Source organism: Theropithecus gelada, chromosome 5 (assembly GCF_003255815.1).
Source record: "Theropithecus gelada isolate Dixy chromosome 5, Tgel_1.0, whole genome shotgun sequence".
Taxonomy (NCBI): Eukaryota; Metazoa; Chordata; class Mammalia; order Primates; family Cercopithecidae; genus Theropithecus; species Theropithecus gelada.
The window spans coordinates 163,024,287-163,048,304 of NC_037672.1; the positions used below are offsets into that span (position 1 = coordinate 163,024,287).

At 33.1% G+C, this 24,018-nt stretch overlaps 1 protein-coding gene across 3 annotated transcripts in view; it reads left to right on the plus strand.

The window, feature by feature from the left end:
- The window catches only part of TLL1 (tolloid like 1), a 223,724-nt gene that overhangs the window by 171,428 nt on the left and 28,278 nt on the right, over nt 1-24,018 (plus strand). For all 3 annotated transcript variants that reach the window (XM_025385694.1, XM_025385692.1, XM_025385693.1), the window contains 5 exons: nt 3,937-4,132; nt 6,042-6,167; nt 8,870-9,030; nt 14,580-14,760; nt 23,890-24,015. In XM_025385694.1, the coding sequence (XP_025241479.1) occupies nt 3,937-4,132; nt 6,042-6,167; nt 8,870-9,030; nt 14,580-14,760; nt 23,890-24,015 (790 nt within the window). The remainder of the gene's footprint in view (nt 1-3,936; nt 4,133-6,041; nt 6,168-8,869; nt 9,031-14,579; nt 14,761-23,889; nt 24,016-24,018) is intronic.

Consider the following 24,018-nt stretch of genomic DNA (forward strand, 5'->3'; position numbering starts at 1 on the left):
TTCTTTCCTTCCTTCCTTCCTTTCCTTCCTTTCTTCCTTCCTTTTTTTCCTTCCTTCCTTCTTTCTTCCTTCCTTCCTTCCTTCCTTCCTTCCTTCCTTCCTTCCTTCCTTCCTCTCCTTTNCTTCCTTCCTTCCTTCCTTCCTTCCTTCCTTCCTTCCTTCCTTCCTTCCTTCCTTTCTTTCTTCCTTCCTCTCCTTTCTTTTCTTTGTTTCTTTCTCTTTCATTCTTTGTATAAATCATTGCTTTTGGTGTTCTTTTACTGATGAAGCTTAAAGTTACTGGCATAACATCAATAGACTTGATTCACATTTTAGTTTCAACCATATTTATTTCTATCCATTCCATATATTAATTGATGAAGTAATTTGATATAGCTCAAGAAACTATTGCACAAATGACACAAATAAAGTAACTCAAACATTCATTTGTGCTCATTGTTATTACTCATGTGTTGATGTAGCTGATGAAGTATAATTATAATTAGTAAAAATGGAGCAAATTCACTGTGCAAGCCTTGCATTTAGGATTAAACTGGAAAAATAAGTAACTGAAGACCATTCAGGTAATTGATGAGATGTCTAGAATTGTTGTTGTAAAGATATAATGTATTTCCAAATATCATAAATTCGTGTAGATGAGGCACATATTATTTTCTAGGCAACTCAACATTTGTGGCATTCACTATGTGAGAATGTTGTTACCCCAAATACCAGGCACATATTTAATATGTAAATAATATGTAATGCATAAATATGTACTAGTGAATTTAACCCTATAATTAGCTATTTTTACCTGTGAAATATTTACTCTTTGTGTATCATATAAAATATTTAAAATTCCAATTTTTACTAAGTAACCAGTGAATTCACTGTAAATTAAAATATAAAGTGAATGATTGAGTATCTATTAAAGGAATAGAGTGAGTTTTATAGACCAGGCAATATAAATTATCCTATTTCTTTTTTTAATCATTGAAGAAATCTGAAATTTTGAGTTTCATTTCCAATGGGAGCTATGCTGTCTTCCCTGTTAGTACTATAATTTTAAATAATAATATTCTTTAAATAGTAATTGAAACCTTTTGTAATTAACCTTTTTAATTTTTACACTGTAGCCTGGTTTCTAATATGAAGCAATGTAATATTATCATTATTATTATTTTATTTTTTTTTTAGATGGAGTCTCGGTCTGTTGCTCAGGCTGGAGTGCAGCTGCGCGATCTCAGCCACTGCAGCCTCCACCTCCTGGGTTCAAGCACTTCTCTGCCTCAGCCTCCTAAGTAGCTGGGATTACAGGTGCCCGCCACCATGCCCGGCTAATTGTTTTGTATTTTTAGTAGAGACAGGGTTTCACCATCTTGGCCAGGTTGATCTTGAACTCCTGACCGTGTGATCCACCTGCCAAGACCTCCCGAAGTCCTGGGATTACAGGGATGACCCACTGTGCCTGGCTGTAATATTATTTTTATTAATGGACCTTCTAGTACAAGATGTTGCTTCCTTCATTGTGTATTCTCAATTCTTGTGGTTTTCTATCTCATTCTTTCTCCCCCCTCTTCCAATATGATTTGTGAATCAGGTGCAGTTCATTCTGTGCTGCTTTAAGCAGGGGAGGATAGTTTGGTTTGCCAAGACCTTTGCTTATTTTGTCTACAGCTTTTGTCGTTTATTCTGTTATCAAACTCTACAACTTGAAATCGGATATATTATTTTCTATGTTGTCCCCTTGACCAAGAACAGCCTTTGGCCATCTGGAAATGTTCTCATATTTACAGAGAACCCTGATTTTGAAGGGATTCTATTAAAGACTGAGATAAGAGGTTTTATGTATATATATGTATAATATATGTGTGTATATATATTATATATGTATAATATATGTGTGTATATATTATATATGTATAATATATGTGTGTATATATTATATATGTATAATATATGTGTGTATATATATTATATATGTATTATGTGTGTATATATGTGTGTATAAAATATATATGTGTGTATATATAATGTATACATATATTATGTATATTCGTATATATTATATATATATAAATATATATTATATATATATATTTGGCAAAATTGGGCTTGTCACCCCTGGTGACCAATTGAGTTACAGTTTTAAAAAGTGCTTTTAAAATTAGATATTCTTTATATAAATATTTTTCATTTATTCCCATAATTGCACACACACCAAAGAATTTATTTTTAGGAAAAATATGGATTTATGAAAGGTACCCAATGAGCACCTAACTTAAAATTACAGCCTTCTCTCCCCAACCCAACTTCTCGTACTTCTCTCCTCCTGATACTAACCAGGCCTGTTCTTAATTTCTGAGATCAGATCATATCAGGAACCTTCAGAGTGGTAAGGCCATAGACATCTTCTCACACTTCTTATCTTGCTACGCTTTCTATTTTTCCATTGAATTGATGACTTTCTAACACTTTATGATTTAATTATTTATTTTGTTTATTGTTCCTTTTCTGGCTACTCATCAGTAGAATGCAAGCACCAGGAGGACAAGGTTATTTGACATTTTTCTGAATGATGCATACCAAGCAGGGAGAGTGCCTAGTGGAGACTAGGCACCGAGTATTTTGTGACTAGGAAGCAGCAAATGTAGTACCTAGTTCTAACTAAATCTGTGCTTCAAAGAGTTTTTGTTTGTTTGTCTTTATACTATCTAATTTGAAGACTATTATTGTTAGTGTATTGATAAGGCAGAAAACAGATTTTTCCACCAACTATACCAGCAGTTTCATGGTTTCATGCGTTCAAGTTGCAGTTCCGTGGACATTCCCCGATATTTCATGACATTCTGTGTATTCCTTAACACTAGTAACGGAGTTCCATAAACTAGTGAATTGTATGTTGAGTGATAATTGACAACATTTGATACTTTTCATGGTGTTTTAATTGTAGATGTCTTTGCTTTCTAGTTTTAAATAACTAATAAGCAGGTGAATCTATGAAGACTTAACTCTAGTGGTCAACTTCTGTAAAAGGTGAAAAGCAAGAATTTTACATAAAAATTGTCTTACAATTTTTAAAACAATTTATAAATTTTGATTTTTTTGTTGGTTTGTTTTTAGAAGCTCAGGGCTGAAACATGGGTCCATGAACATGTAGTTCCCCCATAAAGTGTCATAGGCCAGTAGTCTGACCTAATATTTGCATTCAGTTTTTAAAGAAAGAAACTGAGTTTCCCTTGATTATCTGGGCTGAGAGGAGTGTGTTGAGATAAAAAGCCTCATCCAAACAAGGCCATATTTCCTTGGGAAAGAGAAAACCACTGTTAATTCTACTATGTAGTAGTCTTTCTCTACACAACCAGGTTAATTATGGAGAGAGAATTCAATAGACTAAGGAAGAACAGTAATCCCATATTATCAGATTTGCCTTTCAAAAAGAGATTTATAACCAAAAATAGTGCTACATTTGTGCAGAGAATTTGAATCCAAATTTTCTAGGAATAAAATAATGATTTTATTGAAAGACCGTGGAGCAATTTTTATAATTATGATTCAGAAGAAATTATATATTACTTGTAGCAGCATATCTGGCCCTGATTTTTAGTGATAATTTTTAATTTTGGATTTTTTTCAGCCTCTATTAAATAAAGAATTCCTACTTGTAGTTTAATTTTCTTTTAAAAGGCAATTAATTTCTGTTGATCTTGACTCATGTGAATGTACTGTTTCATAGTTATTTTTTATCCTTCCCTGTCTACTAGAATAACATTCTTTGTTCGTGGCTATTACAGTGTACACTCATACACTCATGAGAAACATTCAAGTATACTCATTTGATACAAATAACTTTTTGTATTAACAAATCAAAAGTATGGCACTGAGAAGACATCTAACCTCCTACAGAAAATATTTTATCTATAAACGTATATGTTCACATATTATTTTCTGTTGCAGATTGAAAGGCATGACAACTGTGCCTATGACTACCTGGAAGTTAGAGATGGAACCAGTGAAAATAGCCCTTTGATAGGGCGTTTCTGTGGTTATGACAAACCTGAAGATATAAGATCTACCTCCAATACTTTGTGGATGAAGTTTGTTTCTGATGGAACTGTGAACAAAGCAGGGTTTGCTGCTAACTTTTTTAAAGGTAATTTGAAATAATTTTCAAATGTGAGATTTTCTTTATCAAGTATAATTGTAACATTTAGCTTTGAATTAGGGAGAACTAGAAAAAGTTGTATTGAAAGTTGAATATGAATAAGGGTATTTTGGAGAGTTTTGATACAAAAGGTTATTAACAAAATACTAGAGTTTAGAACTTTGTAGCACAGGGTAGGAATTCCATTAGGATATTCTACCATCTGTTTTTTATGAAATAGTCAAAATAAGTTCCAAAAAAGAATATACAGATAGAAAGAAAATATTTGTAATGCAAATAACCAACCAAGAATTCATGAACAGAAGAAGGTTACTGACATGAAGTTTCTATTTGTTTCCAGGTGCCAGCATACTCCCTTTCAGACTAGTCTTCCCCCACATTGGAAATAATTTATGGCCCCCTTAGTAGAATATTCTGATATCTAAAATGTCTTTTTGACAAACAATTATCTCTAATCAGCTTTGATTTTGAATTGCATAACTACATTTCAATTTATTCTTATGTTCCATATTTTGTATGTATTGTGAGGTGAAAAGAAACCAAATATTTTGGTGAAAATGTTAACATCACATATGGATTTAGGAAATTCATTGACACTTGTGTGTCATTATAGAATAAAATTTTTCTATGGGAAGAGAAAACAAAATTTTCCTCCATATTGATTTTTATAGGATAAATGATATAGGATAGGATAAAGGATTCAATTGTGTATTGCAAAACTTAGAGTGACAGATATGCAAATATTGCCATAATTCAAAGAAGAACAGTATAGTAGATTTTTCCCTGGGAGCTATTTTATTCATTATAGGAATTGCAAGGTAGAAAACTTGGCACTTTTACTACAGGCATTAAAAGAATTCATTAAAATCTCCATTTACGTGTTTGAAATTTTCTGTATGTGATATATTTTATAGAAGAAACATGCTATTAAGCTTCTTTCATATGATATTCATATATTTATTTATCAAAATGCTTAGTGTGTTGCTGATGCATAATTTCTTCAGAGAATGTTTACTATTAGTCTCACATTAGATTATTCCTGAAGAGTGAGATTATGGAGTATCCTATCACATACATTTTTAAAAATAGTATATATTATATATATATAATTTATGTATATTTTTGTGTTTCAATATACAATTATACAGTATATATATTTATTAAAATATGGAGTTATCATATTTTCTGGAACAAAATGTCTATATAAGAAACACAATGTTTAAATTTAAAGAGATCCAGTCAATTTTTGAATTTTATACTTTTTAACTTATGTTCACTACAATCTATTTCTTAATAATGATATTTCTGTAAAATAATTTTTGCGGATATTTCTATCAAGTTATAATGTAAAATCAGCATTGCTGAAGCTATGCTTTTTAGTAAGTTTTTAAATTTCATTCTGAAAAAAGCCTAGGCTTCATTATCCTCGTTTGACTTCAAATTCAGAAAAACACACACTGGGTCTGAGATAAAGTGATCTTCAGTTGGCCAAGCTATAGGTTTCCAGGCCTTCTCTGGGTTCTTTGACAATGCTTAGGTAGCAGCAACATGAAATTTATACATTATCCATCAGGGGCTGATACGTTGTTCCTGCTCCTTTGTTGATGGAAGCAATGGAAGCAAAGAATTGTTTCCATTTTATTTGGAACCATTAAGCATGGTAGTTTTTTAGAAAGATTTGCACCCTCACATATATATATATATAAGAAGAGCATGGAAAAAAACCCCCCAACCATGATTCAGTTACCTCTCACCAGGTCCCTCCCATGACACGTGAGAATTATGGGAGCTATCATTCAAGATGAGATTTGGGTAGGGACACAGCCAAACCATTTCACATACATACATATATATATATATCTGTATAGTTGTTCTGTAACTATGGTCATTTTCATAGAGGAAGATGAGTGTGCCAAACCTGACCGTGGAGGCTGTGAGCAGCGATGTCTGAACACCCTGGGCAGTTACCAGTGTGCCTGTGAGCCTGGCTATGAGCTGGGCCCAGACAGGAGGAGCTGTGAAGGTATGACTGCACTCCTTCCTGGACCCCCACCCCCCACAATTCTTTATTTCTTATATTGTCATTCTCTATCTGTTTTCCTCTTTCCTTCCCTTTATCCTATAGTGACCTCTTTCTTCAATTAGTAAGACTCAATTCATAGTCACAGCTGATGTGAAACCTCACCTGGATTCTTGTTATAGAATCGATCCTTTCCTCCTTTGACTACCAGACCACCTTGTTTACATATGTAAAACACACTGTATTAGTCCATTCTCACGCTGCTAATACAGACACATTAGCATATTTATTATGCTAATGAAAACATGCCCAAGACTGGGTGATTTATAATGGAAAGAGATTTAATGTACTCACAGTTCCACATGGCTGGGGAGGCCTCACAGTCATGGGAGAAGACGAAAGAAGAGCAAAGGCACGTCGTATGTGGCAGCAGGCCAGAGAGCATGTGCAGGGGACTCCTTTTTATAAAACCATCAGATTTTGTAAGACTTTCTCACTATTGTGAGAACAGCATGGAAAAGACTCCCCCCACCATGATTCAGTTACCTCCCACCAGATCCCTCCCATGACATGTGGGAATTATGGGAGCTATCATTCAAGATGAGATTTGGGTGGGGAAACAGCCAAACCATTTCACATATATACACATATATAAATAAATTTATCTATATCTGTTTCTATCTAGATTCATCTATACATAAATCTACATCTAGACCTAGTTTTATATCCATCCTTCCTTTCATCCATCCATCCATCCATTCACCAGGCCACTGTGTTTGTATATATTAATATATCTGTAACTATCTCTGTCTAGATCTAGATTTTTATCTATCCATCCTACCATCATTCATTCATTCGTCTGTCATACCAGCCCACTATGTATATGTACGTTAATATATCTAGATATATTTCCGTCTCTATCTAGATCTAGAATTTCATTCACCCATCTATCTATCTATTCATCCTCCCATTTCTTCATCCATCCATCTATCCATCATTTGTTTTTATCTTTTCTTAATATAGTCTATAGGTATGTCTCCCTTATTAAAATGAGAAGTCCTGAGTCAGAATCATCTGTACATCTCTAACATCTAGCACAGTCAGGCATAAAGCAGGATATAAATATATGTTTTATTAATAAATGATTGATTTTTTTAAAAGACATATTTGTCATGGTTATCTGCATATCCTATTTACATTCTAAGATGAGGTTCCTTGTACAATGTTTTGTTATCATTACCTATGATCTCTTCCTTCAGATTTTAAAGCTAACTCTTTTTTATTTTCCCTACTGCCATCCTATTACAGGCCCCATACTGCTATTACAGGCAGGATGAATTGGAAGATCTTTCTTCCTCCAGTCTATTCCTCCTTTATTCCTCTTTAAAAATTTCAGCAAAGTTCATCTTCATAGAATGTGTAGCAGTTTAACATTATTTATATTTATGTATTTATTGGTTTACTGTTGGTGTCTCCCTCCAAAATGTTAGTCCTCTGAAAATGAGCACCTGTTTTCTACTGTACCTGTAATAGAGGATATAATAAGTGGCAAAGGGGAAAGCATTATTTGCTTAATGCATACCCCTCTGCTGACCTATTCAGCAAAAATCAGAGACTTCCTGTTTCTTTTTAAAAGTTTGAACTTTCCTATTTGACTTCCAGAATTCTCTATCCCACCTATTAAACTACTAATTTTCCCCCTTTACCAGAATAAAAAAGACCTAGTAATGAAGCAGTATATTTTTAAAAGAGGACATTGTATATGAGACAATCAAAAAATAACAAGACTACTGTTTTTGTGGAGCAACTAGAAATACTAACTTTATTGCAATTTACCAAGAAAGTGGTAAATGTACAGGTAGTGTTTGTATGTACTCAAATATAGCATATATGTATATGTGTATACACACACACACACACACACGCACAAAGACAAAAAAGGGACCAGTTATTTTAGGTAACTCTTGACTCCTTAGGAATTAATTATGAACAGTGTACAGTGTATGTTCTTTTCACTCAGCTTGCTTTTGGATACCATGATTTTGCTAATTTCACTGTCAATAAGGAAGAGAAGAAATTTAAATAGAACCTTTTAAAAGTAAATCACCATAGATCTATTTCAAAAGAAAATCAGTATTTAAATGGGACTTTTTGGAATAACAAGTATGTTCTATTTACCTTAATTTATCTTGTCTGGACAATTACTTGTCTTGGAAAAAAAGTTTGAGGAAATGAACAATTGATTCGGTTTTATTACATCAGCCTATATCATGCTTTACATGTATATTTTCCTTAAATCTCCTAACACCCTTCTCAATTCTGACAAAAAATATTATTTTTTCCTTAATTCTACAGTGGCCAAGGCACTACAAGATATTCTTAGACCAACTCTAAAGATAAGAAAACTGAGATCCAGGTTTTTTTCATCTTTTTAAATTACTCCCCCTACTTTAAAGCTACTAAAATTTAGTACGGCCATAATATTCTCGGCTCTTAAGCTACAAAATAACACTTTAAAAATGAGATTTTATGAGTACAGTACTTGTACAAAGACCAAGGAACAGAGACTGCCATTTCTGGATATTAAAATCCAGAAGATGGTTGAAATTTAGTGCTGAGGTGTTTTGGTATTAATTAATGGACAGGTGCTAAGAAGTGGGTGACTTTATGGGGAGAATATATCTTTTTCTTTTCTTTTCTTCTAGCCGCTTGTGGTGGACTTCTTACCAAACTTAACGGCACCATAACCACCCCTGGCTGGCCCAAGGAGTATCCTCCTAATAAGAACTGTGTGTGGCAAGTGGTTGCACCAACCCAGTACAGAATTTCTGTGAAGTTTGAGTTTTTTGAATTGGAAGGCAATGAAGTAAGTGAACAATAACTGTAATTTTTAAAAATCATGTTTTGGAACTCTCTGAAGGCAAACTGTCAAATTTAAAAAAAAAGAAACAGAAGAAGAAAAAGAAAGATGCAGTAAAATAGTATAGACATTGTATTCTTTCTTTGTCCTACTGCTCATTTCTGCAACTGCTTATGAATCTTGTTGGCATTGGATGATAATTTAGACTCTTTCAGGAAGATTGAAGATTACCTAGAGGGAGTTTTTATTTAGTGTATTTAATATTTACCATTTTCTTGATTTCTTAAATAACTATGAAGTGTTTAGGATCACCTTCATGTCACATAGACACTTTTAGAAAAAATAACCAAAACCCTCTGGCTGAGTCATAACAAAAATATCATTTGGAAGAACATGGCATATTTTACTTATGGAAATGGGTATATTGTCATTATATACATAGCTTTTCATTATGAATGTGCTCATAGTTCACAAAGAAAGAAAGATTAATTTTTTAATTTCAGTAAAAGATGTATTTATCTAAAGTTATCCCTTTTTTTATACAGAATATAGCTTACTCTACTAAAGGTACAGTTTCTCTCAGGTGATTACATTTAAACAAGTGAAATCATTTATTTGAAAATTCCCTTGTGCTAGTGCACACACACACACACACATCAAATTCAAATGGAATGTCAAGCCTGAAATGGGAACTTTTAGAAAAATGTCCTTTGCATGACTGGTCAACACTGGTTTAATTCCAGAGGAAAGGTTATAAACGTTTGTTTTGTTTAATCTTCTGTACGTTCTCTTCTTTTTCTGACTTCCTTTGCATCCTTTCTCTGAACAACGTTTTTGATGTTTATTAAATGAACATGATTTTTATCCATTTATAAAATAAAATTAACCCACAAAAATTACTTTGTCTTTGATGTATGTCAGTTGGACACTTTTGTCTCTGATGTATATCAGAGAACAGAAATGTAATGTACCTGTGCCACTGAAGCAATAATTGTTGGTAGTATTGGTGGGTTTTATACCATAGTTTTGCTTTTGTGTGTCTATCTTTGCTTCTTCCTTTTTTACTGCCTACTTTTCCTTCTTTCCTTTTTTTTTTTTTTTTTTTTTGAGATGGAGTCCCACTCTGATGCCCAGGCTAGAGAGCAGTGGTGCTATCTTGGCTCACTGCAACCTCCACCTCCCAGGCTCAAACAATTCTTCCTGCCGCAGCCTCCTGAATAGCTGGGATTACAGGCATGCACCACCACACCCAGCTAATTTTTGTATTTAGTAGAGATTGGGTTTCACCATGTTGGCAAGGCCAGTCTTGAACTCCTGACCTCAAGTGATCTGCCTGCCTTAGCCTTCCAAAGTGCTGGGATTACAGGCATAAGCCATAGCGCCTGGCCTCTTTCCTTTTAATTTTTTTTCCTCTTAATTCTACCTGTAGTAACCAAGGAAGTTTTAGCTTTTTACTAGTGGCTTCTGGGTAAAAAAGAGGTAGCTGACTTCTATGTTCCCTTAAAGATAATTAAAGTTTGAAATGTGATGAAATTTTGCTGTGCAGAAGCCTTTTAGTTTTATTAGATCTCATTTGTCAATTTTTGCTTTTGTTGCCATTGCTTTTGGTGTTTTAGTCATGAAGTCCTTGCTCATGCCTATGTCCTGAATGGTATTGCCTAGGTTTTCTTCTAGGGTTTTTATGGTTTTAGGTCTAACATTTAAGTCTTTAATCCATCTTGAATTAATTTTTGTAGAAGGTGTAAGGGAGGGATCCAGCTTCAGCTTTCTACATATGGCTAGTCAGTTTTCTCAACACCATTTGTTAAATAGATAATCCCTTCCCCATTTCTTGTTTTTCTCAGGTTTGTCAAAGATCAGATGGTTGAAAATGTGGGGTATTATTTCTGAGGGCTCTGTTCTGTTCCGTTGATCTTCAACTCTGTTTTGGTACCAGTACCATGCTGTTTTGGTTACTGTAGCCTTGTAGTATAGTTTGAAGTCAGGTAGCATGATGCATCCAGCTTTGTTCTTTTGGCTTAGGATTGTCCTGGCAATGTGGGCTCTTTTTTGGTTCCATATGAACTTTAAAGTAGTTTTTTCCAATTCTGTGAAGAAAGTCACTGATAGCTTGATGGGGATGGTATTGAATCTATAAATTACCTTTGGCAGTATGGCCATTTTCATTATATTGATTATTCCTATCCATGAGCATGGTATGTTCTTCCATTTGTTTGTGTCCTCTTTTATTTTGTTGAGCAGTGGCATATAGTTCTTCTTGAAAAGGACCTTCACATCCCTTGTAAGTTGGATTCCTAGGTATTTTATTCTCTTTGAAGCAATTGTGAAAGGGAGTTCACTCATGATTTGGCTCTCTGTTTGTCTGTTATTGGTGTATAGAATGCTTGTGATTTTTGCACATTGATTTTATATCCTGAGACTTTGCTGAAGTTACTTATCAGCTTAAGGAGATTTGGGGCCGAGATGAAGGGGTTTTCTAAATATACAATCACACCATCTGCAACAGGGACAATTTGACTTCCTCTTTTTCTCATTGCATACCCTTTATTTCTTTCTCCTGCCTGATTGCGCTGGCCAGAACTTCCAACACTATGTTGAATAGAAGTGGTGAGAGAGGGCATCCCTGTCTTGTGCCAGTTTTCAAAGGGAATGCTTCCAGTTTTTGCCCATTCAGTATGATATTGGCTGTGGGTTTCTCATAAATAGCTCTTATTATTTTGAGATACATCCCATCAATACCTAGTATATTCAGAGTTTTTAGCATGAAGGCCTGTTGAATTTTGTTGAAGGCCTTTTCTACATCTATTGAGATAATCATGTGGTTTTTGTCTTTGGTTCTGTTTATATGATGGATTACGTTTATTGATTTGCTACCATTAGAGTGAACAGGCAACCTACAGAATGGGAGAAAATTTTTACAATCTACCCATCTGACAAAGGGCTATTATCCAGAATCTACAAAGAACTTAAAAAAATTTACAAGAAAAAATCAAAGAACCCCATCAAAAAGTGGGTGAAGGATATGAACAGACACTTCTCAAAAGAAGACATTTATGCAGCCAACAGACACGTGAAAAAATGCTCATCATCACTCGCCATCAGAGAAATGCAGATCAAAACCACAATGAGATACCATCTCACTCCAGTTAGAATGGTGATCATTAAAAAGTCAGGAAACAACAGGTGCTGGCGAGGATGTGGAGAAATAGGAATGCTTTTACACTGTTGATGGGGCCGTAAACCATAAAGTTCAACCATTATGGAAGACAGTGTGGTGATTCCTGAAGGGTCTAGAACTAGAAATACCATTTGACCCAGCTATCCCATCACTGGGTATATAGCCAAACGATTATAAATCATGCTGCTATAAAGACACATGTACACACATGTTTATTGTGGCACTATTCACAATAGCAAAGACTTGGAACCAACCCAAATGTGCATCAATGACAGGCTGGATTAAGAAAATGTGGCACATATACACCATGGAATACTATACAGTCATAAAAAAGGATGAGTTCATGTCCTTTGTAGGGACATGGATGAAGGTGGAAACCATCATTCTCAGCAAGCTATCGCAAGGACAGAAAACCAAACACCGCATATTCTCACTCATAGGTGGGAACTTAACAATGAGAACACTTGGAAACAGGGTGGAAAACATCACACATAGGGGCCTGTTGTGGAGTGGGGGTAAAGGGGCAGGATAGCATTAGGAGATATACCTAATGTAAATGATGAGTTAATGGGTGCAGCACACCAACATGGCACATGTATACATACATAACAAACCTGCATGTTGTGCACATGTATGCTAGAACTTAAAGTATAATTTTAAAAAGTAAAAAAAAAAAAAAAAGAAAAAGGAAAGGGATAAACTTGCATATTTCAAGGAATTGTAGAATCTTGGAACTTAATGGGCCACTTGAGCTTCTTTTTAACATTATATGTAAGTTTTATAATAAGACTGCAATTTATCATTTTAACATACTTTATCCACCTGAAATATCATTTTCTTTTAATAAGTAAAGAAAATAATTTTTATACTATTTTTAGAGAGGTTTTTTTTTTGAGCTACACCTTTTGAAAATGCACCTTTTGAAAATGGGAATGTCCTTACCAATTCTGCAATTTGATATGAATTTAGTGTTGAATCACATCTACTTCCATCGTTTTCCCTTAAGCTATTACTGTGTTGGGCTTGACATTTTGATTTATTAATCGATAGATATTTGTAGTAAGTCTAGAGGTCTGCTTTCAGGAGAAAGCAGGGGAGATGGCTTTATGTAACTAAGATTTTGTGTTCTTTAAGCATTATTCTCATAGGGTCACCATTCATAGAAGTTCTCTTTACAAACTCTGTTCACATATTCTTGTGTTCTTTAATTTATAATGGTGCTACTGTGTAGAAAGCTGTTACAGAATTCTCTGTATGTTCATAGTTTGACAACTTAGCTATTTAAAATAAAAGGCCTGAGCAAAAACTTGACTTACAGAATAATGGGTTAGGCTTAAAACATCATTATTTTATTCATTATATTGATATTGCAAAGGAAAGTCAATGGCGACATCTTTAGCCTTGGAAACAGTCTTTTATACTATGTTGGAACTCTCCAAACAAAAATTGCAATTGTAACAAAGTCAGTAGAAACCTTATTTCATTTTCCCTAGCAGCATTTTGCTTATTTATCACCTAATTAATATCATAAGAACCAGTAATTTGAGTTGACATATTTCAAAGCACAGATCATGCCCCAGGGTTCAATCATATGCATTGTTAAACCTTGCTAATTACACATTTATGTAATAAGGTCATTCATGCAAGATTTGTTCTTGAACGTGTGCCCTGTTGGAACTTTGGAAAAGTGTATTATGGAAACATCTGTTAGTGGCCGTAAAATTGCTTAAAAATACCTGGTATTCATTTAGCTTCTTCCATTTTGGTGGTGTTGGTATATTATATATAAATCAGAATAAGGCTATCTTATTTTAATATAAATTCTTACCTCCTTTGCACTAAATAGCATTCCTATGTGTTTGCAGTCCTGCAGCAGTCCTACAGAGTAACTTCACAGCACTCAGCAACAAAAAGAAATTAAGAAATATCAGTCCTGTTAGTAAGTTTAAAAGGCAAATAACTTTTATTATTATACATCAAGTATCCCTCTTTCTCTTTTAAAGTTACTAATGGTACTGTTCTCACTAGAATGTGGTGTTTCTGGGAGACAGCACTGGACTAAGCCAAACTCCTTGTTGTTCATCACCACAGTGCCATGTATGTATGACAAGCATCATTTTGGACGAGCTGTATAAAAATCTCTGAACTTCAGTTTTCTCATCTCTATAATGGAAAGAGCTATTTCTATTGATAGTAGTTGTGTGCTAGGATTACAGGAGCGAGCCACCGTGTCTGGCCTGATTTTTTTCCTTACCTGTTAGTTCTAGTTTGACTACCATAAGAGTAGAATGGGAAAAACAAGATACATTTTTCTAAGCTAAATGTCAATCATCTTGTACTCACACATCTGGCAACTGATAACTACATTTTTTTCTAGGTTTGCAAATATGATTATGTGGAGATCTGGAGTGGTCTTTCCTCTGAGTCTAAATTGCATGGCAAATTCTGTGGCGCTGAAGTGCCTGAGGTGATCACATCCCAGTTCAACAATATGAGAATCGAATTCAAATCTGACAATACTGTATCCAAGAAGGGCTTCAAAGCACATTTTTTCTCAGGTATAAGTATTCACATGTTGTGTGTGTATATTACAGATTTTCAATGTGGATTGGATTAAGTGGTATGTGATCTATTTTTCATCGTTTTCTGCAAATGTAACTTGAAGAAGAAGACCTTACCGTTTGACATAGGTTTAGTAATATTTTACTTAACATTAGGATATTAATAAGAGGGGCCCTGATGAAATGTTGCCTGCAAACAATTAAATCTTACATAAAATCTAGTCAGATATTATAAAGGCTGGTACAAACAACACTTTTAATTATAGTAATACTTTTATACAGTGACTTTGCTCTCTACAGGTGGATGGAAATAGTGATACAAGACCTCCAAAAAGGGGCGGATTTTTCAAAATAATTTTTCTTTGTGTTTGGAAAATGTAGTCTCATTTTAGCAACACTTTTATATCTTTTTATTTAGCAATGTATTTCTTCCTATTTTCATATATTTTCATTATTATTAGGCTAATATTAAAATTGTGCTTAGCCTCATCGTTATAGAAATGGTTGCGGTAAGAAACCTAGAAACACGGAAATTATAATTTTACTAAATATAATATATTGTTAGCTGTATTTAATGGTTTGCACTTTTGTGTTCGGAATTTAACATTTAGTTTAAGCAACTCAAAGTAAAATTTCCTTCTTAAAGATCTGAAATTTTATAAAACTCCCCAGATTTTATGGAAATATATAAAAAAAAAACAAGAATTTTTTTTCTCAATCTCAGCATCATACTTTATAAAAACATTATTTTGAAACTTCCCAAGTAGATAAAATTGTAACAAACCTTAGTATAGCAATCTATTCTGTCTTTGCAACTAGCAAGCAATTTAGAGCAACTGAATTCCAATTATGTTTTAATATTAGTAATTTGGATTGAGTTAATTCAAAGGCCATTTATTCTGGTCCTCATGTGTTTAAAATTAATGAGATTTACAATGTCCAGGGTTTGTTTGGGGTTTTCAGTGTAATTGAAGTTAATGGTTCACAAGCTCCATTGAGTTCCAAGTCATACAGAAAAGTGCCTCCAGAATACAATGGACCTCGATTCCCGTTTTCTCATTTCCTTCTTTATTCCCAGTTTAAATGACCTTTTACAAATGCCTCTCAGGTATTCATTTAAGTTTCATATTATTCAAAGTACAGTTTTAATATTTTAATGAAAATGAGACTTTTTAAGACTTCACTATTTTATAAATATTATGTGTTTTATGAAGTTTAAGTGACCCAACGTTTAGGTAGAGACAGGTTACTTAGCACTATCTAAATATTTATTTTAAAAATTGAAATTATGAAGTAAATGAATTTTGTCATAATAATTGAAGTTACTAGTGAGTACTGTGTTCACTATTTGGGTGATGGATTCAGTAGAAACCCCAAACTCTAACATTGCGCAATATTCTCATGTAACCTACACACGTACCACATGAATCTAAAATAATTTTTAAAAATAATGTATTCAGGATCCTTTTTATGTTACTTTAGTCTTATATTTAATTTTAAATTGTTTTAAGACAAGAAACATGCTACAAATACTGACTACAAAGTATGATTAAATTTAGTTACTGAGAAAATTTAAAATTTGCTTTCTGATATTTTTGGTAAGAAAAAAATTTCCAAGTTATAAAAACAGATTATTCATGTCCTTAGAAACAGTACTGTTGAAATATAAGAGATGCTTCCTTAATTCTTTGAAATACAGCTCTGAAGGTTTGTGCAGAAGATACTGTTCTCTACCACATGAGCATATATGGTCTTTATTGTTTATCTCTGTGGAACTGTGCTTTGTAAAATTAACTGAGCACCTTGGTAGTACTTGAGCCAATAACAGGTAACTTGCTGTAAATCATGTTCACTGATGCATACTTAAAACATGGATGATTGTATGATTGATTTCATACAATCATCCATGTTTTAAGTATTTATCAGTGCACTTAAAATACATATATATATAAATCAATTAACATGACAATAGTTTTCAAAGAGTCTAGCCTAGATTGTTTGATGATTAGTTAACTAAACTGAACAATGAAGTTCATGAAGAAATTAAACCCCAAAGTTTCATTTTATATTGTTATATTCACATATTTATATGACAGATGAGGCAGCTGAGGAGTTAAGTAAGCTGCTCGGTGTCAAAGAACATTTAAACCTAGTATCTCTTGGTATGAAGACCATTCTCTTAACCATAAGAACTGGTCATGACCTTGGCAAATGGCATTAGTTCTTTTCCTTATGACCTGGAAAACAACAGCGGATATAATTTTCACTTCTTTATTAGATTATTGTTTTGTAAAGTCCAAGACAATTATTATTAAGTATAAATTTTCAGGGTTCACTTTTTAAAAAGTCTTGGCTGTTTGTCAGATTGATATTTAAAATACTGTGGTTCTGGATGAGTGATTAGATCTCTTTCACATTTAATTTCCTGGGAGTTTCTGTTAGCGGGAAAGATGTTTACCCAGGAAAAGGGAAGGTTAAATACATGTTTGTAATAAATTGCTATTGTATTATCAAGAGATGGCAGAAAATACGAGTTTAGGTGAATAAGTGTCCTCATTATGATGATCTTATGAAGTCATAATTTACAGAAGATTATCCATTTTAATTGATGCCTGTTCACATTGCAAATATTAGAGTTCTAATAATGCTTTCAGTGTGATAATATATAATCATATGTCAAAAGCCAAGTAATTCACTGTAACTACATTATTAGAAAGTAAGTATGCCAACTATAAAGATACTATACTTCACAAACAAAATCTAAGTTTTTTTAAATGTTAAAACTCACTATGGGGGGTTTTGACAAAGTGTGTTACTGGATTTATTGTCACAAATTCTACAGAATGAAATTTCAAGAGTCATTAAAATTACTACTCCATTTGCCCCAGAAATCCCATTCATGGGACTCTTTCATCAAGAAATATCTCAAAATCTGGAAAACGAATTTCAAAATGATGTGATAGTGACAGAAATTTGGAGCTACCTAATATTGCGACAACAGGAAAATCATAAATAAGTTATGGCAAATGCACTTTGTGGACTCTTCTGTGCTACAAAGAAGGTTCAGCCATTCCATGGTGTAAAATGTTGTAGGTGGTAAAATGTTAATGGAAATCTAGGCATAAAACAGTGCATGCACTGTCTAGATAGCTAAGAATGCAGGTTGGAACAAACCTGAAATTTGCCATATGAAAATACCAAGAATGCTTGGTTAGGGTGGAAAGACGATGCATTATGGTTTTCTCCATTTTCTTCTCAGAGTTTTCTTTTAATTAAAATATAAAAATAAATTTAAAAGAAAAAAAAACTCCTATCATGTTTCCACCTATTACTGTTAGCCAAATATTTCTAGTTTGCAAACATTGCCTGATAGACACCTATTTCTTCATTAGTTAATAAATATTACTACAAGTTAATATTAATACAAGCGTATCGAATTGAGTTAAATTCCCAAATATTTTATTACAGGCAATCTAATAAAGATGTTAATATATTATATACATCAATCAAGAGATATTTTATAAACACATAGTCTAAAATGGTTATGTTTATAGCCAGTGTTCTAAAAATTTCAGAAGTAGTTGTGGCTTTATGAAACCTTAACACGGAATATAACATGTTCAGCTATTTGTTCCACATTCTTTTTCCAAGAACTTCTAAGAATTTTCAAGGAACTCAGTAATAGTAAAAAATAATATTTGGTAATAAGTGATTCTATAGTATTTGGAAAAGAAAGCTATTAAAAATAAAACTCTAGCTTTCTTTCAGTTAAGTGATACATCAGGAAAAAGACAAATATATTTAAGTTTTAACATAAAATGAAATAATATATTTATAGTATTATTTTCAACATATCATTGTCTAATAAAATAATTGCATAAGAGATTTTAGCTTTCCTTGCACATAGCCTCAGATTTTTAAAACAAACACTTTTTAGATTTAAGAAATAACATTGAAAGGATGTCTCTAAGAACTTTTTAGCAGAATAATTCACATCACTTCCATGCTCATAAAATTAAGAAACTCTCATCTATCAATTCTGACTAAATATCATAAATGAGTCATGAAAATGCCGTAGCTTAAAAATTAAGAAGTTGTTGGATTTTATAGCAAAATAATTTATAAGCTGCTCTGTAAAAATCAGTGTAATATGCTACACTTATTCAAGGGTATATTTAAAGAGCAATACAATGAAGTAATAGTAAAGCAAATAAAGAAATTAGGAAGCCAACATAAGACCATTTGAACATTATATAGAATTATGTGTGGCTTTATTTATTTTCAGGTAATTCAGAATATAGTGGCATAGACATTTTCTAGAAGATATATGGTCCAATGATAGCTTGGTGTTATTTTCTTGGACTAAATGAGATTTGTTACTAGATTAACCACAATGATTTAGTTTATATGATAGTAAAACCAAACTTAATTTTATATGACATATTTGAGCACAAGTCTGCAAGTCTGCATAGGTATACACGATGCAATTTACTTAATTTTAAGTGAGGAAGCAAAGCTAAGAGTATTCCGCTCAGAAGAGTTTCTTTTCTTTAAATGAGTTAAGCATAACAGAAATATTAGTAGGACTTTATACCTGAAAAAATTAGCACATTGGGGAACTTGACATCTTTTAAAATTTTAATTATAGCATTATTTGGAGATAATATAAAAATGACTTCAGGCAATGAGCGTTGAGCATAGGCATTTTGCCTTTTATAGGCAACCCTCTGTTAATGAAAAGACTCAGTTATGACTCTGCGATTCTGAGAACAGAAAATGTGAAGAATAGTAGCAGTCTCCCTCAGGGAAAAATCTATTAGGAATGTGATCTAACTATTGCTGATAAGCCTAGGGACTTGCTCAAGGACAAAACTGGACTAAAACTCGTTTTCCGACTCCCAGTTCATCTGTCTGTAACAAATGGAGGAGTCACTTAAAATAATGTGTGCATTGCAATCTTTCTAGCTCTAAATTCAAGTAATTTCAATTGACATGCTCCTCATCTTATCTTCCTGTGAGTGTGTCTTGATATTTGTAAGTGTCCTTCTTGTCCACTGTTTCTCTCATGGAATGGTTGTTGACATTTGCAGATGAAATTCGACATGATACTACTCTAACAAAATTTTAAGGTGATTAATTACACACAGTAACACAACTTTCTTGTATGATTTTGAATCCTGCTTCCAAGTTTTCATCATTAATGATATTTAAATATTTGCATGTTTATGGAAACAGAAAATTATCTCTGTTGTAGCTCTCCTAGTGTTTATTGGTGCTTTTTTGTAGGTGATTATTTACTGGATAGTTTTATGTCAGGCCTGTGTGTGCTGTGCATGTGTCCATTTATTTCAAATCCTGAACATTTAATTTGAGAATACCTGCTCTTGTATGTTTCTGTTCTGTTGCTTGGACAATTGACTTCTTTTTCCTACAGATAAGGAAGCTTTCTGCAAAGAGAAAATTTTTATTTTTGAATATTGCAAGAACTTGATACAGGTTGCAACTTCAGTTCCATCCAGTATGTATCATTCATAGATTGATGACCTCTGATAGTCTCAGAGGTTCGCTGCAGGCCTCTGATGGAAGAATACCCCCTTCCTTTTTCCTAATGATGGGCCTTGTCTTTATCTGACACGAAGGAATGGAAAGCAGACATGTCCATTCCAGAGAAGGGGGCTAATTTCCATCTGCAGAAAATAAATGCTTTTATTTCTCCTCAATAAAACATTTATTTCTAGCACTAAGAAAAACACTTTTTTCTTTATTTTGTGTCTAGTATATGAAAATGCCAGAAAATTTCAAATAAATTATTGATAGAAATTTCAGTTATTGAATGTGTTACGCAGACATTATGAGAAATGTTTAAATGTCTCTCCTCCTCCCTTTTCTCTTTTCTTGGATTTGTATTCTTCAAAACAGAGTTTTTGTCCTAAGAGGAGAAATGGAAAGTGAAAACAGAAGTTAATTGTGTTTGCTAATAGCTTTTTTCCAAGTTTGATGGCCTTTCATAAACAAGAAATCTATGATATATTTGCAGAACTTATCTTGTATGAAGTTGCCATTTCTCATCAACATAAGAAATCCAAAATTGCATTCACTTTAATTAGAATACTCTATTAACTCCTGTTCAAACAAGTGATTTTAAAACAACCACACCATATTTACTACTCCACAGATGAATTACAATATTTTTCAAAATATAGTGCAAAATACCAAAATATTTTTTGTCTGAATGATGTAAAACATCTGGATAATTTTAGGTATTCCAATGATTTCCTGAAATTTTCTCTTTTCATATGACTATTTGACACATGGAGGTACAGTTTTATATGCTACTTTTCAGGACATAATAACTTTCTTCTGTTGCCTTTAGATGCTATTTTGATTAGTTCAGTTTTGAATTTAGCTAAAATTTAGACTAACTCATAAGTATATTCTAGCTACCTAACTGATAACTTTTCATTTTCATGCAACCTTAAATTAAATTATGCTATATCAGATGTGCGAATGAAGGCAGGAAACTCTGATAAATTGGGAAAGTAAAAAATAACAGATACTTAGAGAATAATGACTATATAAATAATAATAACTCTTCTTCTTCCCTGTCTTATACTTGTTGTCTTTCATCTTCTTCCTCTTCTTTCTTTTCTTCTTCCTCTTGCTCCTCCTCCTCCTCTGCTTTCTCTTCTTCCAAAAATTATTCTGAAATTATTATTATTATTATCTTTAGCACAGCAAGAGTATGAATGGTTGGCTACAAAATCATGGAAATATAATTGGTTTCATTTTGTATTTTATCTCTCTTTAGTTACTATTACTATAGGTCAGTTTATTTTTTAACAGATCTTGAAATTAATTATACTCCGAAATATGAGCAATATGACCTTTCCACTAGAATGAAGTTTGGATTTTAGGGATATTTTATGTTTTGGAATTCTTTTTATTATAAAATGACTGGATTTAAACACAGCAATAATGCATGTGTTATTGAATAACATTTGTATTCACCTTTGAATTTTAACATTTTTGTATCTTTCATGCATGGCAATCCAAATAAGTACCAATAAAAGGGTGAGATTCAGGCCATCTCTGCCTCTTCACTGTTTGTCTCTGAGCAGTTCATCTGTTTATCAGTCAATTGCAAATGTGAACTAATTTTCTCTAAGCTACTTTGCATACAGTTGTTAGGTTTCCAAGCTACTCTCAAAAGTCTGGTTGACCCAGGGTACAACTAAAGTTCACTCTATCAGGTCTTATATTAAGTATATAAAACCATCATTATATAAACATTTTCAAAGGAAATATGTGTCTATTTCAGAATAATTCTGTCACCAGCATTTTCTTAATTGGTTCTTCCATTTAGCAGAGATAAATTCTACATTCACTCGTAAGGAAGCGTTTTTCTGAAGCTTCGTAAGGGAAAGAGCCTCTGGAAAGTAAGAGTGAAAAACAAATTTAAGCAATTCATTGCTTAACCATCTGCATTAGAAAATGCAGGCAGCTGATACCACGGTGGTAGGAAGTATGGTTTACTGTCCACCCGTACTGTATAAGTCATTTGTAATTCATAAACTATAATTCTCACTGTCGATACAGCTAATGGAATAAGAGTTCAAAATTATGTTAAATTTCTCTAAAATTGATTATACAAATCTAATTTTCTATTAACTGCTACTTTTTTCTACATTTCAGTGTTTGATGCTCTTTCACAGAATGATTGTCTTTGTTCTGCTTTTATTTTGTTTTGCTTTTGGCTTATTCTCCATAGTAAGTGTTGAAAGAATAATGGAAGTGTCAAGGATAGGTGGAGAACACATAACTCACAAATATACTAATTATGATATATCCTTTAAAAACTGAGATTGCCTGTGTGTATTTAAAATATTCAGATAGTGCCAATGCATTCATATCGCCTGTAAGCGTGTGTGTTATGTAATCAATCTTCAAATGTGACAAAATAGATGCACCTTTAAAAATTATCATCAGATTCTTTGATAAAAATACCTTCCCTAAACATTTTTTCCATGGAATGAATATAGATTTGATAAAAAAGCAAAAATAGTATAATTTCTATGCCACCAAGAGCTTGCCAGTGCTCACTAGCAAAATCAGCTGAGAGTGTCCAATTTGAATTCAGCCTAACTCCTCATATGATGTAACTCGTCCTTTTCATTCTCTATGTGTGGGAGTGATGAAAGTCTGAGTGACGTGCCATCAAGAATGTGTGTCAGGAACAATCTGCCAGTTTTGACGTTAATGGACAGGCCAGCTATGGAATGACAGCTGAGTGACATGAGTGATGGTTCATGCCTCACCGAATTGACTGCCTGTTAATCTAGTTTGGCTTTTTTCCCTGTAGTGAATTTGTTGGCTATTTTTTGGGGCTCATATTTCCTAGTCTAATCTTTACCTTACTTCTAGCACACTAAAAGCCCTTTTAGGGGATGACTTATTAATAAACTTGTCTGCCACAGTATATTTGTTTAAAATACATAAATTTCATTTCTTCTGTAGAATAGTTTAATTATGCCTTTTTTCTGCTTGGAATGCTATGAAATGTCCAAATTCATTAATGCTAAGCATAACCGCAAAGTTAATGGGGAAAAAAAAATCAACTACAGTAATTATACTGAGTGATTTTTTTAAGTGATTACATACAAATCTTGGAACCTTGTTTAGCCTCTATCTGTATACCATGGTTAATATATTGAAGGATATCCCTCTACTTAAATGCTATTTCTTGCCCCTATTCAAACTATGCACAATTTTAAATTTATTTTTTAAAATTAGCAGTAAATGTTTAGGGTTAATTTGAAAGAAAGATCTACTGATTCCCTCTTTCTCCTACCTAAAACTTCTACTCCAGCATAGGAATAAAAGAGGGTTACAAGTTATTATCATAGTACTAGTGGTCTTGGAAATTTGATTCATGGTACGAGGCTACAAGCTAAACAAGGAAAGGGTACAACTAAGAGATCATACATTTTTGTTTGTTTTATGTTGGGAACAGGAGAAACCATGACTTAGTTTACCCTTTGGCAGTGTTAACCACAACTAAATGACTCCCTTTGATATCCTTTGTTTTTAAAGTTACTTACTAAACCATGGGATTGATCTCTTTGCTAGACAAAGACGAATGCTCTAAGGATAATGGTGGATGTCAGCACGAATGTGTCAACACGATGGGGAGCTACATGTGTCAGTGCCGTAATGGATTTGTGCTGCATGAAAATAAACATGATTGCAAGGAAGGTA